This window comes from Parasteatoda tepidariorum, chromosome X1 (assembly GCF_043381705.1).
Source record: "Parasteatoda tepidariorum isolate YZ-2023 chromosome X1, CAS_Ptep_4.0, whole genome shotgun sequence".
Lineage (NCBI taxonomy): Eukaryota > Metazoa > Arthropoda > Arachnida > Araneae > Theridiidae > Parasteatoda > Parasteatoda tepidariorum.
Window position 1 is genome coordinate 75,678,792 of NC_092214.1, and position 20,266 is coordinate 75,699,057.

Below are 20,266 nucleotides of genomic sequence, written 5' to 3' on the forward strand. Positions count from 1 at the left end.
AAAAAAAAAAAAAAAAAAAAAAAAAANAAAAGCATAGTAACCTCATATAGAAAATAGTTGCATTTTAGTTGTCTGTAGCAACCCTGCTTTACACGTGTTTTGGACTCCAAATCTTTGATCATTGCTATGACTGTAAAAGTAGAATGCCATTAGATCTAGTAAAAAAATTTAATTAACTCTTAAATACGCTCTTTCCATTTTACAGTTTAGTGTTGCAATTCTTTTTAATAATAAAAATGAATTTCTTAAACACTTTTTTTTAAGTATTTCCTAATGCAACTTCATGTTAAGTAATACAAATATTTTCATATGCCACAGAAACAAATAAAAGTGTTTGTAATTGTTTTATTAAGGGACATTCAAATCTAATAAAATATAAAATTAAATGTTTATTTTTTAGAAGAAAAAAAAAAACTCAAAGCAGCAAATAGAAAAAGGCACAGTTCCATGGCATAAAAACAGACACACTTTATGCTGTACTTGTAGAGACTTAATTTATGAAAATTAGGTTTGCCACTGTAATACTTTTAGGATTTCCATATTAAGGCAATAATTATTAAATTTGATAGGTATAAATATCAACCACTATTTTTCATATTATTTAAACTATTAAACTTACAATCCAGTAATTTTTCATTTGGCATATTTTCAGTTTGTGCATATACTATATAAAAAATCTATTTGAATGCATTTAATACAAGGCGTCAGGATGTAAGGTCACAGGATGTCGCTGAGACATCTAAAAAATTTTCACTATCAGGCAAATTTTGCCTGGCTATTGACAGAGTAACAACATTTCTTTTTCTCCCTCTTCTATTTTAGAAAACCAATAAAATTAGTCAATATAACACATTTATTTAACCCTTTTAAATAGCAATGACAAAAATATGCAAAATATATTTGAGGCATCCATTTCACAATTCTTATATCTACCTCAATAAATCTAATTCCCTCCTCATCAATGAAAAGCCAATTTTTCAATCATTAGTCATGGATTTCCTATTTCTGAATAAAAACGAGCCAGTTTAATCAGAAAATGAAAACAAGTCAGAAATTGGCTATCTTCAAAAACCTCTTGCACACTTCTTTTAGAAAAGAAAAATTCAAAAGGTGTAACAGTGAATGGTAAATAAAGTTTGGTCAGTAATATAGGTGAACGTTACACGAAGTAAAAAAAAATTATCAATTGTGATTACATAATACAGACACTTTTCTTAAAATACATAACTATTCCTACTGTAAAAAAACTAAGTAAATAATAAAAATCTGAACATATCTCCAATGAAAAAAAAAAAAACTTATTGCCGCCGCCATTACTATATCAAAAAATTTCAATTATTTCTAACAGGCGACAATTTACCGGTATATTATGCATTTAAGAGTTCAAAGAGGTATGCCAGCAACTCTTGTTCAGGGTGCGCAGCCAAATCTATCAACAAAAAAAAAATAAGCATCTTTTAAGTACTTTTTAAGCACTATATACATTAACAAAATACAAAACAATTTTCAAAGACTTTTACATGATCATGAAAAAATTACTAGTTTTAAACAAAGAACTCTTTTCTTGATTATATTAGCCACCATAAAAAGATCGAGAGATTTTTAAGTTCCATTTGAGTGTGTGGAAAATGAATCCTGAAATTAAGAATATCTTGCAAAGTGCAGCAGAGCTGCACATGCAAGTGCAACCCAGCACACATGCAATTTCACCAAACCCAGCTCAGCAGAAGCACATGCGGACCCGTAAGTATTTAATTAAACAAGTACAATGATTGGCGCTTTCATATGCTATAGACCGACGGTACGCCTAAATATAATTGTGTTTGAATGAATTGTGAAAACATTGAATAGAACAATGTGAAAAACACGCTTTTGCACAATACATAGCAAAAATTGAGTGTCAAGAAAATAAACCTCATTTCAGAAAAGGGAAAAGTAAGCACTTTTAAAAACTACCAATGAAAAAAGTACCTTTAAGGGCTTTTAAAAAAGCTACGTACCATGTTGTTAAGAAAATAATAATGTATAAAGAGACTTTTTCTTTTAGAATATATTTCATAACTATAACTGTACAAAAAGAAAAAAAATATGAAAAGATGATATTTAAATTGCAATGAATAAGGCAATAGTAACAGCTTACTGGACTTTAATTTACCTTTTTCTGAAATATTGTGATCCAGTCAGTTGTAGCAAACCATTTATGGTTTTTTATGTCATTTACTCCATTCTTTAAATTGCCATATCTTTTAGTAAGGTCAACTTGTAACAAGTTTTTCAGAAGATCTTTCAAATCAGAAGTAAAGTGGGAGGGAAATCGCACCTAAGTAAAAGGATTTGTTAATAATCAGTATTGCTACAAATAAGTCTTAAGAATTCAGAAGGAAAATATCGAAGACATACTTTTCCAGACACAATTTTTTCATAAATTTGAATAGGTTGATCTGCGAAAAAGGGAGGATAGCCAGCAGCCATTTCATATACAAGTACACCTAAGGCCCACCAATCTACAGCTTTGTTATAACCCTAGAAAGAATAATAGAATAGATTAATCCTAAAAATTAATGTAATCAATCACAAATTATATACAATAAAACACAAATTATGCATGGATTTCTATATTTCGACAAAACAACTTTCCCATTATAAACTTATAAATCAAATTACTCATTTCTTTTAATTAATTAACACTTTTATTTGGCCAACAAAAAATTAGGGTCAGAAAAATCTCTCATATTCTCTATTAAAAAGTTTTTGACCCAACAAATTTACATCCTAAAATAAGGCAAAATCAACATTTTAACGTATTTTTAAATAATATATAACTATAAATAAACATATGCGAGATTTTAACTACATATAAAATGCTGCTAACTCTATACAGAATTAAACAATGCAGTTGATGCTCGAGATAATGATCCAAATTGACAAATGGAAACAGATCTAATAAGAGTAAAAAGAAAAGTTATATTTTTTTAAAAAAAAGTTAGAAATTTACAGAATAATTGATAACAGTGTAACATATATTTTTATGTTTCACAAACTATAGTGAATGTGAAAAATATTCATAAAAAATAATGCTATTTACCAGCAGCCATTTTTATTTAATAATAAAAGTCTAAGAATACATCAGAAGGATGGGGATGTTCTAACTCGAAAATATACTATCTAAGAGATATAAATTTATTGTATGTCTTAAAAAGAAATACAAACATGTTATAATTTAAGAAAAAAAAAAAAAAGAGAATGTATATTTTTAAACCTAATCAATGCATATTATCAAGACTATTTCTCCACAATAATATAATACAGTAGAGAACCATTTATCCGGCATCCAGATAACCTAGAAACCAGAAAAATTTTTGCTCAGGTTTCCCGCCATTTTAAACTAGAACGATAATGAAAAAAAGCTGAAATTGGACTCATCCTTGAAGTTGAGTAGAGGAAAATGTGAGAAAGGGGAGAATCCCCCCCCGTTTACCCAGAGAAACGTCATTTCTTCCGTGCTCCTTGATCTTTAGATCTCTCGATCCAAAGATCTTCAAGGAGGCAGGGAAGGGACGAATGTTATATTTTCTCCTTTAGGCCATCAATCAAACTCAAAGGAGTAGCATGCTGATTTCATTTTCTCTTTGATTTACGAGGGGGTGGGGAAAATGCATTGCACATGCATATCAGTGAACACAAGATGAAAGAGAAAAATATATTTATCTATTTCACATCGCTTAATAATAATAAAATCTTTTTCTTTCGAATAAATTCTGATTCTTTGGAAGTGCGGTATCATTTGCAAGTTTTTCTTGATGTGGAATCACATCTGCATTAATTAAAAATCGTTTTTATAAAAAAATAAAAGGAGAATTGTTTATTAATTTAAACATACAATTATTTTATGAAGCAGATTGCAGTTTTGATATTCTGATTCCACTACGTTTGATTTTTTTCTTCTTTTCACGATAAATTTCGCACTCAATAGATTAATTCTTTTTATTCATAAATTTTATCATTAAGTTTTTTTTTTTTTTAATTCCGTTGATCTTGCCTTGTTCCAGGTTTTAATATTTATGCTACTGCCTTTTTTAACTATCGTTTCAATAATTTTCAAGTGTAGTTTTTATTTAGATTAATAAGTTTTCCTTTTATTTTATCGTCCCCCCTTTATAATTAGGTATGAAATATATTGCATTACAGTACAGAACCTGTTATCTGGAAATCAGAAAACCAGAACGAAATTCGATAAATTTTCCCGCCATTTTTTTTAAAAAAAATTTTGTTTTCCTCATAAATTTTTAGGATTTTTCTTTCTTTTTTGAAAGATGTTCACCTTACTATCATTTTGAAAAATAATCATTAGTGTATTATTCATCGTTTTTTTCTTCTTTTTAACATTATTTCCAAAACCTTTCTCTTTTTTAAATTGGGTTTAACAATAAAAAAAGTATTTTTGTAGCGATTCCGAAAACCGGAAAAATCAGTTATCCGGAATAGCGATGGTCCTGATCGTTCCGGATAATCGGTTCCCTACTGTATATAATCATTGGTTTTGTTTATATTAGTTAATTTATGAATTGTAATTATTTTTAAAATATAAGTATGAGAATTTTGTATTTTTAAACTTGTTTTTCTTGTCTAAACTCGTAAATTTTTTTATTTTAAATTTTATTTTTCTACCATATTTTTTGCTTAAATTCAGGAGTGCTTTTCTTTTTTCTCTTACTCTTTTTCCTTGTAATTCGGGTTCGATAAAACATCGATTAACGACACTTTTAGGTCAATCCAGAAAACCGGGAAATTCACACATAAGGGGTAGCAATGGTCCCGAGCATCCTGGATAATTGGTTCTCTACTGTATTAAACATTAGTTTATGATTAATGTGAAGTATTTAAAGGAAAACTTTGTAAATGTTTTGGTTCAAACGAAATTCAAATTTTTTTTTCCTTATGCAAAAGGTATAGTAATATCAAAAATAAAAGTGGTTTAAACAATTTCTTCGATCAAACGACTAATTGTCAATAGAAGCTTTTAGCTTTGAAAGCACAACTTGTTTAACAAATTTCATTTTGGTCTGCATATAAGAATGACTATTTTAGTTTAAAAATTCTAATGGAAATTATTTTGACCTCACATCTGTGTAATAACGAACAGGTGTTTTTATAACTGTCATCATAATAAAATGATTGCTATAATGTGGGGTAATAATTAAAGAGTCAAGATTGTGTTTTAGTATCAACTTTATTTTTTCGGGATAAATATTGACTTAACTGTTGACAAATTTTAATATACAGTGGAAAGTCGCATATCCAGAATCAGTGGAACTTCCGGAAGTCCGGATATTAGATTTTTCCGTATAATAGAACCCCAAGGTAAACAAAGCTTAAAACGATCTGAATCTAAGAAGCAAAAAATAAATAAACATTATTTTTCGGGCAATAATGTTTTAGTATTAGAATGATATCTAATCAATCAAAAAGAAAATATTAGAAAAAACTAATTATTGCTCTCTCCGCCATTTTGAACTACAACGATTCAAGCAAGAAGGGGAAATTCCTGTCATTCATTAAGGTGGGTAGGTGGAGGAGAAAAATTCATTTCCTCCTTATTTGTCATTCAAGTTGAGGGTGGGGAGGTGATAAATTCTTATTTTCTCTCCCATCATTGGCTATCAATCAAGCATAAAGGCGTGGCATGCAGATTGGGTTCTCTTTATTTTTTTCTTGCTTGACTGAAAGTGACTTGACTCTCCCTTCAGGTAAACATTTGCTGCATTTACCCTTTTTCACAGTATTTCTTCTTTCCCTAACACTCTAATAAAAAGGTTACCAGGAAATGCCTCTTTTACTAGCCAGCTGCATAGAAAAGAAGGGGGAGGGGACTCAGTTGTGTTCTTTTGAAAACAAATCTTCCACCTTTCCTGCATTCCAGAGGAGGAGCGTTGAAGGGCAAGGGAAAATTAACTTACCTTCTTTTCTATTTACGTGTAAATGGATAAAAATTGACAAACTAGAAAACATCAGGAAAAAAAAAACTATATATTTATTTTACATCAGAGAAAAAAAAACTATAGAAGTTGCCATTCAGTGGTACAATAATATTGGCCTCCGCTACACACTCCCCCTTTTAGTGGTAACGATTATGACACGTAATTTTTAGATGATTAGGAAATTTCACTTTTCTACCAGATCTGGTGGTTTTGTATTCCTTTGAACTCTTTCACTGACTTATCTTTTGGTCTTTCGCTAAATTCTCTCTTGTCGGTTATTAGCTTTTGGTTGGGGATATCACTATCTTCCAGTTGAAATCATGGTTTTAATCTGCCGATCAAAATTCTTTTGATTTTGCCCTGAATTTCAATATCGAAGTATTTATCTTTTCTAGATATTACAGAGTATAGTCCAAGATAGACAGGTTGTAGCAAAGAATTGATGTTGTTATTGTAAAGGAATACATTTGAGCAAAGTTGTTTTCAAACGAAAAGTGTTCTTTTTCCGTGTGGTAAGGATAGGTTTCATCCTCCTTATGATTCTCTTTAAGTTATGAGAAAATTCAGACTGTAGCATGTCGGGAAATATTGAAAAGAATCCCCCTGGTAATGATAAGGCAGTTCCATATACTAGCAAGCAATGCTGATGAGCAACCCAAGTCTTCCTTGACGGCGGCTCTTATCCCCAGAAGAACGAGAGGTAGTGCTTCCAGCCATGATTTTGATCCTAGTAGATGGCATTTGAGGCTTGCTTTCAAAGTTCTGTGTTATCTTTCGATCAATCCATTTGCTTGGGGGTGATAGGCTGTTGTATTGTTGGTAAGAAATCCTAAATATTTTACTAAGGTGCGAAATAGCTGGCTTTCGAATTGTCGACCTTGGTCGGAAGTTATGTGAGCTGGAATACCAAAATGAGAAAACCAGTTGGAAATCAAAGCTTTGGCGATTGATCTTCTAATGGAACAGCTTCAATCCATTGTGTCTAGCGATCAATGAAAAGATATCTAAATCCTTTGCAAGTGGGTAAAGGACCAATTATCAATCAAGTGCTTGAATCTATGATGAGGAATTGCAAATTCTCCTAGTGTGGACTGTGTATGATTATGTACTTAAGATTGTTGACATGATAAACAAGTTCTAGACCATAGCTGGCAGCCTTTATTGATATTCGGCCATATGAATCTTTAGGTGATGAGTTTCCTACTGCTTCTAATCCCTGGATGCGACAGGTTATGGATAGATGAAAATACTTGTCTACGAAATTTTGAAAGAGTGTATGGGCGGTTACTGCTGGTTGACACATCAAAATAAATAGATTTACTGGTGCCTGGAATAAGAATTTTAACCATCTTTAGTCTTGGATTATTTCTCAAAATGGTAAAATCGTCATTTTGAAATTCTGCTATGGTTGCATAATCAATCGGCGATGGCATTGAAATTATGTTGATTCTATAAAGAGCGTCTGCTACAACATTTTCTTCTCCTGCAACATATTGAATATTTGTCGAAAATTGAGCAATATAATTCAGTTGTCCTGCTTGTCTAGGGGAGGGTTTCTCTAAATTTTGCTGGAAAGCAAATGTGATAGGTTTATGGTTCGTATAGATGGTGAAATTTCTTCCTTCTAAAATGTACTTGAAAAGTTTTATTGCAGTGTAGATAGACAAAAGTTCCTAATCATACGTACAATATTTTCTCTGCATATCGGTTAAAGAACGTGAAAAGAAACATAATGGATGCATTTCCCCCTGTTCAATTTGATGTATTACAGCCCTATGGTAGTATCAGAAGCGTCGCATGTGAGAAATATAGCAGTGTTATTTGATGGGTGACCCAGCATCGCAGCATTACAAAGGGCGTTTTTAAGGTTTCTAAAGGCGTTGCGAGTGCCTTCATTCCAAATTAAAGGTATTTTGCTGTTTTTGCCACTCCCACTAAGTAATGAGGTTAATGGTTGTTGCAGTTTAGTGAAATTTGGAATGTAACGGTGATAAAAATTAACCATCCCTAAAAACTTGTGAAGACCAGTGGTTGATGTAGGTTCAGGAACTTCGAATAGCTTCAACTTTCATCGAAAGAGGTTTAATTCCTTCAATTGAAATTTCGTGTCCCAAATAATTAAATTTTGATGTACCAAAAACACATTTTGAGGTATTGATGCATAAGCCGTAAACTTTTAAAAACTATGTTTAAATGTTCGTGGTGCGTTTTGTCATTTGGGGAGGCAATCAATATGTCATCTAAATAGTAGAATACAAAGTCTATCCCTGATAAGACCATTATTCATGAATCATTGAAAGGTTTGAGCTGTGTTACGTAAACCAAAAGTCATGAAAGGAAATTCAAACAACCCGAATGGGGTAATAATTGCTGTTTTTGGAATGTCGACCTCATGCACTGGAATTTGTTGAGAAGCTCGAACTAAGTCTATTGAAGAAAACTTTTTCTTTCCGTGTAGAATAGAACCACAGTCTGTGAGAAAAAGTAAAGGTCCGGAATAGTGATATTGTTCAGGGCTCTATAATCTCCACATGGTCTCCAGTCACCCGATTTCTTTAAAGTGAGATAAAGAGGGCTGGCCCAACAACTTTTCGAAGGTCTACAAAGACCTTGTTGCAAAATGAAGTTAAATTCCTCCTTTGCTGCTTTTAATTTTTCTGATGAGAGTCTTCTAGCTCTCGCGGTAACAGGGACTCCATTGGTTTCTATAAAATGTTCAATGTTGTGACTCTTAATTTTGTTATTGATAAGTGTTGGTCGTAATAGGTCAGGAAATCGTTTAAAAACATCTTCGTACTTATTTTGTACTGCATTTAATGTTGGTGTATCAATACGATAACAAGGCATACCAATAGAGGATAGGGATGTAGCGCCACCGATTAGTTTGAGATTTTTACTGTCAACCAAGAGGTAAAAATGAGACAAAAAGTCAATACCTATAATTGGTTTATTAACATCTGCTCTCACAAAAGGTCAATTAAATGCTTGTCTCAGTCACAAATCTAATTTTAACTTTTGTCCATAAGTTTTAATTTTGCTTCCGTTTGCTGCAAACAGCTCTAGTTTGTCAACTGGTCTTTTTTCTGGTGGAAATGTGGGTATCACCGAAATCTCTGCACCTGTATCAATTAAAAAATGGGTGGCAGTTCCTTTGTCCTGCATAAAAAGACGACTCAGTTCAACCCCTTGACTCTTTGTCGTCAGTGAGGGCCGGGGATCTAGTTTTCCTGTGATTGGCGATCTCTCTTGTTAAGCCAATCGCTAGGTTTATTGCATCAGAAAGCTTTTTCGCCAAACTTCGAGTGATAATAACGTGCACTGTGTTTGAAATTACTTCTAGAGCGGGATCTATATCATGGTTGTTCATAGTACTGCCTTATGTTTAGTTCGTTAACTTGTAGTGATAGTTCCGAAATTTTTTCCTGTAGTTTAACTATGACATTGTCATTATCCTGACGCACAATAGAAGCACTTCGAAACAATGTTGTTTTTATTTCCCACATTTTATCAGCCATTGTCACCAATTTTGATAAATCGTCGTAACTAATTGGTAAAATGCTTCTTATTTCTAAGGGCAATCTTTGAAGCTGATTGATTGAATGTAAGATTTAATGGCACAAGGTCCAGAGAGGACATGCTGCGCCAGACACACGGTTTTAAATCTTTGAAGCCAAAGTGTTTTAAGAAATGATTCAGTTACTTTATCAGTCGCCAAATTTTTCCTTTCACATAATAGCTGAGAAGGTTTTTTATCACCCAATTCGACTTCGGTTAACTGCTTTTGAGTTTCCGTGTCTGCGAACAAAGCAATTAGCCTGTATTTAATTGTGGTGTATTTGTCGTCTTGTGGCAGATTCGTCAATATACCCGACACTTGCGATAATATTTCGGCTTTGATGGGGCTTATGACATAATCATATTTTGTTTGATCAATAGTTATTGAAGCGTTTCGGAATTGTGCTTCCAACTGCAAAAACCATATATTTGGATCCAGTTTCCAAAACGGTGGAGGTTTAATACTAATTCTGGCAATGCTCGGTGTAGAAGGACTGCTTTTATCATTTCCGTCGTCGCCTGTCATTTTTGTTTGCTTTGTTCTATAGTCCGGTTGTCACCAATGAAGGGTAAGGAAAAATTAACTTACCTTCTCTTGTATTTGCGCGTAAATAGATAAAAATTGACGTATTAGAAAACACCAGGAAAAAGAACTATATATTTATTTTACATCAGAGAAGAAAAACTAAAAACTATAGAAGTTGCCATTCAGTGGTGCAATAATAAAAATAAAATAATCTAAAAATCAAATTATAGGTGGCGCTGTATTTTGGCACATATTGGCCTCCACTATAAGCGTCACTAACGGTCTTGATAGATCTCTTCTCCCCTTTCTGTTCATTTATGGGTTCACTGCATAAATCACTAGAAGCGAGAAAAGGAAAAAACTTGTCAAAAGACTTGTTTTTTTTTTCTAGTGAGAGGGGAAGATGAAGAGATGCTTATTTTGATTGTTAAAAAGTGTCCGGGAAATCAACCCTTCCGGAAAAGGGACGTTACACTGTATTTTGCTGCAACAAATTATTCAATTAGAAAATGGTTTTTTGCCAACCTAGTGATAAAATACTTAAAGTACTAAGAATGTAGTACTAATTCTTAGTAAGAATAAGACAATGTCAAATTAGAAGCTAACAAGTACACTTTTATAAAGCCAGAAAAAAGATTGGTTGCATCAAGGAGAGCAGTAAATATTATAAGAATAGAAATTTTTTCTTTTCAATTTTGGGCACAGTAAAATAATAAAAACTGGAGACCATACACTTAAGTACTGAGCAAATTTGTAAATACAATAAACAATATCATAAAACATGAAAATATAGTTTGCCATAGAAAAAATATTGAATTTTTACCCCATATTTTAGATACCTATAAATTTCAATTTAGATCCAACAAGAAATGAAAAAAAACATAATAAATGAAAACTTCCATGCTTAGGTCCAAAGAACTCAAAACTTACTTCCTAATATTAACACTGCAAACTGATTTGATTAGAACTGTACACAAAATTTTTGACAAAAACAAAAATACAAGGCACAAAATCGTTGGTACTGCAAATGAGAGGTTGTAAGGGCAACGACATTGATTTGTGTTATTTATTCACAAGCTGTAGGGGTTTGCTAAACAGGTTTTTAAAAGCCAGGCAAATAGATAAAACAAATAATTCGGCAAATTGCAGAAATAAGCACGCTTGGTGATTGTCCACTTTAGTTCTTTTTAATTCCAGACAATTCGGCAAATCTTTTTGTCTAGTGTAAGTAGAAGTGGAATAAAAAAGAAAGAGAATTTCATAGAATGAGGCTGAGAGGAATAAAATTTTGTTTTCAGTGATTTTCCCTGTTTTTCAACACTTTAATTAAATTTAAATTGTTAGTTCTGAAAGATGCAAATCTTTACTATAGATGAAAGTCTGGCACCAATGCACCTGGCCCAGCAAAATAAATATAATTTTTCTCATCTATCAAATTAAAAAATAACTTGAAACAAAACATATAATTTTACTTTTGAAAAGTTATAATTTTCAGTTTTAAAGAATGACAATGAAAATAATAATAAAAATACAATTTATTTCCAATTAATGATGAGAAAATCACCAAACTCTAAATTATCTTTTTTTTCCACTAGTTATTATAATAACATTAATAGAGCTTTTTTGTTATAAATAGAGAATTTATGTTGAAGCATTACTATGGACTAAAAATCAAACATATTTTAATGGAATATTTACTTTGCTGAGAATAATTTCAGGTGCGAGGTATTCTGGTGTTCCACAAAGAGTCCATGTACGCCCTTTCACACGTTTTGCAAAACCAAAGTCAGTAACCTAAAATAAACAAATAGATTTCAAGGGAGAAAAAACAAATAATCAATGAGAAATTAATGCATTTATTTTAGTTTATAAAAGCAATATGAAAAAAATGGGCTTATTGTTGAATAATTATATCTTTAAAATGCATGAATGTCTCTTTTAATCAATATATTTTATCAATGCATAACTTAGAACAGTTCTGTTTATAATTTTAAAAAGTTGTTTGTTATACAAATAAATATAAAAAACAAACACATAACTAATACATGTCTATGCACTGTAGGTTTAATGTTTTGATAGTTACGAAAACAAGAGACGTATTTTGTGTTATAATGACAAATTACCGAACTATTTTCTTATTCTGATATAATACACAAACAGATTCTTATAATAAAGAGTTATTTATTAAACTACACAACGTTTATTTATGTGTTAGAGATTTTAGTGAGTAAAGTTACTAGGACACTTGGTATTACTAACTAATCTAAAAGTTTTAAGTGCATGCATTTGGCAAAAAACTGTCAACAAACAATCTTAGAAACCTATCTTTTAAAAGAAATTAACATGGCACAATGAATGCCATGAAGCAAACAGTTTGGATGAGTATTGGGAATTTATTGCTTTAGCTATTTGGTAGCTTGTAGACAATAAATTAAGGCAAAATTTTTATTTTTGCTGCCAATGTATAAATAAAAAAGTAAATTTAATCAAATTTACTAAAATTTCACTTAAAACTGTCATTTTCTCAGTTTGTCAATTATGATACTATACCAGGGGTGATTATGAGCCAAAGTCAAAAATCCGGAAAATTTCTTGAGTTAAAAAAAAAAAAAAACTTTAAATTGAAAAATCAGAAAAAAATTTAAACAAGTTTTTTTTTCCTTTTTCTCAATATTTCTTAGTTTACTTAAAATATATTTCAAATTTTACACATGCCTATACCATTTACACATACCTATGATGACCCGGAGAAGCAATTAAAATTAACAAATATGTCTTTCTTTCTTGAGTTTATGATTATAACAACTATTTACTGATAAAAAATGAATATTAATCATGAATATAAGCTTATAAAGTATCTCTCTGGCTCTCCCTTACAAACAAATAAAATAAACTGTGTTTTTAGTTCCACCTTTGAAAATTTGATTTCCTGAAACTTCTGTGATCAATGATTTTTTGAAATGTCTGGACTTTTGATCTCCGAAAACTTCCGGATCACATTTAGCAAAAATTCCAGAAATCCGGATTTTTTCCGGAGCACAATCAGCCCTCTATACCACATATCTTCCTAATAGATTGATTTAATAAAAAACTAAACAATCCGCATTTAGAACGGCAATAAGTTGACAATTAGTAGACATTCAAACTAACCAAATCACAAATCAGTGAATAAAACAAGTTTGATAAAGGATGAAACACTTACTTTTATATAACCTTGCTGATCAATCAACAAATTTTCTGGTTTTAAATCCCTGTATATCAGATCCAAATAATGAAGATATTCAAAAGCAAGAACTATTTGTGCAGCATAAAACCTCGAATGAGGTTCACTGTGATAACAAACAACAAGATATGAATAAACAGTAAATTCAATGCAACTTCACTAAAGCACATCAACTAGATTTTTTTCAAAAAGTTAAGAGATGCTTTTAATTATAAAAACAAAAATGTTCCAGACACCAGTTTATTCCTTTTAAATATAATATTTATAAAAAAATATTGATACAATATTTAATATTGGTTCATTCCACGATGCTACATTTTATTAGAAGGTAAAAATTGTTCTCATTTTAATGTCACAAAAATAATTAATATAAATTTCATCAAAATTAGCTCCTTATACATATCTAATAGTCTAATATATTCTAATGATTACATTAGAATTCCTATATATTCTAATGATTTTGTATACATTAATTTTTTTTCAAGCAGGACTCATTATGCGTAACATTTATTAATCAAATCATTTGTTAAGTTACTGGGGTAGATCACTCATTTATGTATAAATTACCATAGCAACCAAAACTAAAAAAAAAAAAAAATATTTAAAATATATATATATTAATAGTTAGAGTGTCAATATTGTATATTTGATAGTTTGTTTGTCATAATATTAACTAATTAAACTGAATATCATAATAGTATTTAGTTAATTAAGAGTAACATGATAACTCAAACTTGAGCAGGCACTAAATAAAAAATTTGAGGGGCATGCATTAATTGAAATTTCCATTTCTTCAACAAATGCCATAGGTGATTATTGGAGAATGAGCTTAATAACAAAGAATTGGGTATACAATGAAAAAAAAGCAAAACTTCAACTATTTTCATTAAAGAACTGATTACCTATTACCTACTTACCAAAAACTGATTACCTGCTTAACAAAAACTGGTTATCTATCTCAGCAATATGTTTTTAGAGATTAAAAATACCCTGGAAAAGTGAGGTTTTATCGTATATCCAATTATCCTAAAACTGCATAGTTTGTCAAGATATTTTCATTGTTTTTTTATTTTTTATTTTTAATAGTATTAGCCATGAATATCACAGAAAGACACAAAAATTCACTTCACTTGTCATTTAAACACCACCACAAGTTACTAACATATTTCTCTTTAAACAGTTATAAATGATGGTTAAATATTATGGAAATTTTGTATTAAAAAAATGGGTGTTATTAATACATGCAAGATACCAGTATCCAAACAAGAAAAAAAAATATGAGTCTCAATTTTTGTTATAAAATTATTGGGAAAAAAATGAAAAATTAGTTAAAATTAATGAAATATAAAACGTTAGAGAAATTTAAATGTTAAAAAAAGTAAAAGGTGCACTAAAATAAACTAAGGGAAAGTATTGAGGAAGATTAAAAAAAAAAAAATTACATTCTACAGGGGGAATAATGGGACACAGAAACAGAAAAGGATTAAGGTGCATGCGCCCATTCCCAAAAATGGCATACACCTTACCTAAACCTTCCACTCTTTCGAAGATGAGAAAACATTTCTCCACCTGGCACATATTCTAATACCATATATAAGTTTGAAAAATCCTGCCAAGAAACAAAATAAGTCATTAATGTAAGAGCAAAATATCCAAAAGTTCTCACCTGAATCGACCGACTCTCCGAAGATGAGAAAACATTTCGCCACCAGGTACATATTCTAATACCATATACAAATTGGAAGTATCCTGAAATTCAGAAGTATTATCTAATATTTTAAGGTAAACACTGTGATGCAAAATACTCCAACACATTTTAAAAATTAATACAAAACCAATGGCGGATAAGAGCACAATACTTGTAAAGTTTAACCAAATAACTATAATGCTTTGATTTTTGGAAATTGAGATTGAAAAGAATTATTCCAAAGTAAAATTTAAGATAATTAATTGAGTATTTTCAATTTATAGTAAAACATAGTAATTTTACCTAACTATTTTTTTTAAATGTCATTTGTACCACATTTAATGTTGAGTCATAAAAATTGAAATCAGAAAGAGAATATAAATAATGTTTGGGAAAGAAATAATTTGAAGTCAGAATAGTCAATTCTATCCCCCCCCCTCTTTTATTTTAAATAAAACTACTTCTGCTTCACAAAATTGTTTTATTAAAAAAAAGGTAATTCCTTTAAGGTTAAAAAGAGTAACCCATGTTTTGGTCCCAGATTTCTCTGAAGCCTGTGGCCTTTCCTACAATACAATTTAAGTGACATAAAGAACAGTTTATATAAAAATATTTAATTTTTAAGAAAGAAGAAGAGTTAAAAACTGTAGAGGAAGCTACTTTGTCACAATATAAGCTACGCTATATTATTGAAATATTTTTTGTTCACTTGTTTCTTTTTGAAGATACATATTCTAAAAATGCTTACAGTCACTGGAAAAAATTAAAAGATGCAGATAGTTATTTTTAAACATAATTAATTAGATAAGAACACAATATATACAGGGGATCAAATACAAGGTAAAGCATAAGTATTATTAGTCATGTAGCATGAATAGTAACTGTTTAAATTGATTTACTTCTTTATGGTCAGGAGGGAAATCAAAATTCACAAAACTGAAAATCTTTTTATGAATTTGTTAATTGTAACTTAGTTACAGTAACTGAACCAATCATCCTGAATACAATTAACAGGGGTAGCAGCAAATTTTTTTTTTAAAATTTCAGGGTAATTTTAGGAACTTTTTCAAAAATTTTAGGGGTTATACATGATTTTGCTAGGATAAAAACAGATCACACCATAGTTTATTACATAACAGAAGATTATTCTTATTCATCTATACATATCATAAATAATTGCAAGCCATAAAATAAATTTCTGAAATTTATTATGTCAAGAATGAAATCTCTAAAGTGAAGTGTAAAAATGAAGTTCCAACTTTCCATATTACCTATCAAAAATTAAGTGCTTAATTCAGGAACAGGCAAAAGTGAGAATAAATCAAGAGAAAAAATAACACCAACTTGAAAAAATTAAATATATTTTATTAAATCCAAAACAATTTGTAAACTAAAATGTAACGCCAAATAAAAAATTAAGGAATATTTGACTAAAACATTACAAACTTAAAATTATTATAAGTGATATATACATGTATTAAAAAAATTCACAATTTCATTTCCTTCCTATCCTTATCAGATCAGATTAAGTAAACAGAAAATGAATTAATCATTTATGAAGTAAAAATATGCCAAATAAAAACTGCATCAACTTAAATATTAAAAAAAATAATACTGTCTCGAATTGTGTATACAGTGGGTGATCGGTTAACGAACTGATCGGTCAACGAACAAATCGGTTAACGAGCACTTTCACGAAAGATTTTTGTGTTCGGATAACGAACACATATTCGGATAATGAACAAAACGAATTCTAACGAACACTTCTCGGCCTGAAAAAAAAATAATATTAAACATTTGTTATAATTTTGCATACAAAATAAGATCAATACACACTTGAATACTTCAATTTCAGTATGAATATCAATATTTTCTGACAGCAAATAAGTTATGGGCGAGTGGATTTGCTGACATGGCGAATAAATTAAGCGAATTCTTAATTTTTTCGAACAGTGCAGACTATAAAATATAAAGGTGCCAATGACGCGCTACCACCGTAAAAATACGTGAAATATGAGAAACGGACTAAAAATCGTTTTTCATCTCTCTTGAATTATGTTGCTTACCTATTAATTTTCAAAGTTCTTTGGAAAAAAAAAATTCCAATAGAATATTCATACAAATTAGACCATCAGTTTCGGTTTTAATTTCATTCAAAGCAGAAAAATATTTCGTTTTGAGCGCTTTCCCCCCTCGTTCCTTCGCCGCCCCATTCATTGTCTTGAATTGCCAGACGGCAAACTCCTTTCCAAATATAGTCAATCGCCTTTTAGTCGCCACTGGCAACCCTGAATGTGGTAATAACACACGTGCGGTGCTAGTGTGCGTCGAAACTTTGTCAATTGTGTACACTAGTTGGTTCCTGTTCCTCTGAAATTTTCGTGTGTGCTTTTCTGAACCCCTTATAAAAAAACTGAAAATCTGACAATTTTATGGGTCCCAAAAAGCATGGAGTGTCAAGAACTGTGCTCACTTTAAACACCAAGCGAGAAATGATAGCCAAAGTTGAGAGTGGACAGAAACTGACTGATGTTGCGAAACAGTATGGCTTGAACAGGTCTACAGTATGCACAACATCAGCTAAGAAAGATATCATCAAGAAGACTCAAGCAGCTGAAGGAGTAACGAAAATCACATCTGCGAAGCAAAGAAGTGCCATCCATGATATAATGGAGAGGTTGCTTTTAGTTTGTATAAATGAACGGGAAATGAAACGAGATGTAACTACTACGCCTATCATTCAAGAGAAGGCTAGAGAAATTTTTGAGAAATTGAAAGAACAAACTCCAGGTTCGTCATCCGAGAAAAGGTCTGGAATTAAACATGTATTAATGCATGGTGAGTCTGCTAGTGCAGATAAAGAAGCAGCTGAGAAGTACTGTCTCAAATTTCAAGAATTCATTGAAACAAAAGGGTATCGTCCACAACAAATATTTAATTGTGATGAAACTGGTTTGTTTTGGAAGCGCATGCCGAACCGTACCTACATCACGAAAGATGAGAAAAATGCTCCTGGGCATAAACCTATGAAAGACCGATTGACGTTACTTTTGGGAGAATTAATTACGAATTAATCGATTTCACATAAAAGTCTATGGTGATTCAATGATCGGTTAACGAACAATTCGGATAGCGAATATAGTCTTGGAACGGATTAAGTTCGTTAACCGATCACCCACTGTACTTGAAACAATTCAAATTCTCATATCTCTGATATTTATAAGTATAATTAAGGTACACAGAAAAGTTTCCAAAATCATTTATAAAAAAATAAATTTAATGTTAGATAAAATTGAAGGAAATCAGGATAAAAATATTGCTAACTAAAGTTACATATGCTGTAAACAATTCACTTTCTCATCCTCTGCGATGTTTATATAAACAATAAAAGTATAAAAAAAATAGTTCAAAAAATCAGAACAAATAATCTGCATACCTTTATAAATTAAAATTCTATTGATTCTATAATAATTAAAACAAAAAGAACCTTCCTCTCTAAAATAGAATACTTTTTTATTTGATAAAGAAAAGCTTTAATTTTTACCTTCTTAATCAAAACTTTATTATTACCCTTTACCTTACTAAAAAAAACAAACTACTGTTTGATATTATTAGATTTCAAATCAGCAATTTATATTAGAAGTTAGAGGAAAACAAATTAGTATGATCATTTAATTTTGAGTCTCTTTGACAAAAGTTGGTCTCTTCCAGTTTCAAAAACAGTTAACTTCGATTCTAATTTTGTTAGCTGATCAGAGTTCCTTCAGATATAAAGTTTTGTGCAACAGTCACAATGTTTTGCATTGCTGCAGCTTTTTTGAACCTTTTCGTTCCTTCTTTTATGAGACCTAAAGCTAATTCTTCATTTATTTTTTCTCTCAATTCATTGATTTTTTCATTATTTTCGCTAATCTGCAAATCAAAATAATTTTTTCTTTTTCTATTTTCTTCCTTTTCCAGCTTTTGCTTTGCAATTTTTTCAATTTCTTTTTTATGCTTATTTTCAGCTTCTTTTAATTTGCTAATATACTCTTGATATGATTTGTGAGATTCCTTTACTGCCCTCTATAGTGTTGTTGTAATAGGCACCTTCAACACTCCTCCATAATTTCGAATGGTATCTTTGATTGGTCTAAGAGCACAATAGTATTCTCATGGTGACTCACATTAAGCATTGCTCTATTTATCGAAAAACCTCTCCCAGGATCAGAATTCCCATGTGGCAAAATAAAAAGTTTTGATTAACGTAGTTAAATTTTTTTATTTTAAATTATTGCTTTCGTCTTTCAAAAGAAACAATTCTCTCCAATATCCATCTACTCGCTTTACTTCAGATAAATCCGATAATTTTTCATGGGCAGTCACGTCAAAAATAAGAAGTTTCCATTCTTCCCTGACATTATCAATAAATTCATTGGAAAAGTTTAAATAATGAGCTATTCTTGTAATTACATGGAAACCTTTTGAGTTATCATTTGATTCAACTCTTGGCTGAAAAATTTCTAAATCTTTAAAAAACTGGTCAAAAAAAGGTACATTTGATTTCAAATAATTAACTGTTTTAATCAATGCAGAATGAGCATTCAGGAGAAAATTATTCTTTCACTTTGTGCTAATTTAATTTTTAAAAAAAATTTTTTTTTTGCTAACATACCTATTTTGATCAAAAACTATTTCTTCCAATTTTTACCATTATTAATTTCAATGTTCCTTAAATCTGTGTTTTCCTTAGCTGCAACAATATCATCTTTCATGAATTGCATGATAACTTGTCTGATTAGCTTATTCATTCCACTAAACAGCAAGTTTATTTTAGGGGATTCACTTTGAAACCATAAAGAAAAGGTTTCGAAGTGCTTATGGTTATAAGTAGGGTTGCAAGTTTGTCGCGTAAGAAAGTGCAGCGAAAAATGGTGGCACTGGGGAGCGAATCACGTAAATTTTACTCGGCAGTTAAGGGGTTAATAAAGTGATCAATCAAAACATTAAATTGATATTGCAAATTTAAATTGAAACCTTGATACCTCTTTTTTCCCCACAAAATAACTGTACTGGAAATTCTTAAAACAACAGATCCAGTGTGAGAATTATGAAGTCTTAAGGCTACAGTAGACGTTCAAAAAATTTTTTTTTAGTTTTTATGCTACACTAAAACTTTTTTTATAACTTATGTATTCTATCAAGATATGCCCTTGCAAAAATTTTTGTAAAAAATATTTGGACCATTTTTGAGAAATTTAAAATTTTTTAAAAAAAATTTCATCAATTTTAAAATGCTCCCAGCGGCTTAAATTAAA

General features: G+C 30.5%; 1 protein-coding gene across 33 annotated transcripts in view; it reads right to left on the reverse strand.

Moving 5' to 3' along the window:
• Nucleotides 1-20,266, reverse strand: part of LOC107456224 (cAMP-dependent protein kinase catalytic subunit 1) — a 428,744-nt gene that overhangs the window by 8,711 nt on the left and 399,767 nt on the right. For 25 of the 33 annotated variants that reach the window (XM_071187758.1, XM_071187753.1, XM_071187757.1 and 22 more), the window contains 5 exons: nt 14,949-15,031; nt 13,262-13,388; nt 11,758-11,853; nt 2,401-2,523; nt 2,156-2,320 (listed from right to left, as the gene is read on the reverse strand). In XM_071187758.1, the coding sequence (XP_071043859.1) occupies nt 2,156-2,320; nt 2,401-2,523; nt 11,758-11,853; nt 13,262-13,388; nt 14,949-15,031 (594 nt within the window). Of the gene's footprint in view, nt 1-1,360; nt 1,430-2,155; nt 2,321-2,400; nt 2,524-11,757; nt 11,854-13,261; nt 13,389-14,808; nt 14,892-14,948; nt 15,032-20,266 lie in introns of all 33 variants that reach the window. The other 8 variants (XM_016074028.3, XM_016074031.3, XM_071187752.1 and 5 more) reach the window with 2 other exon arrangements.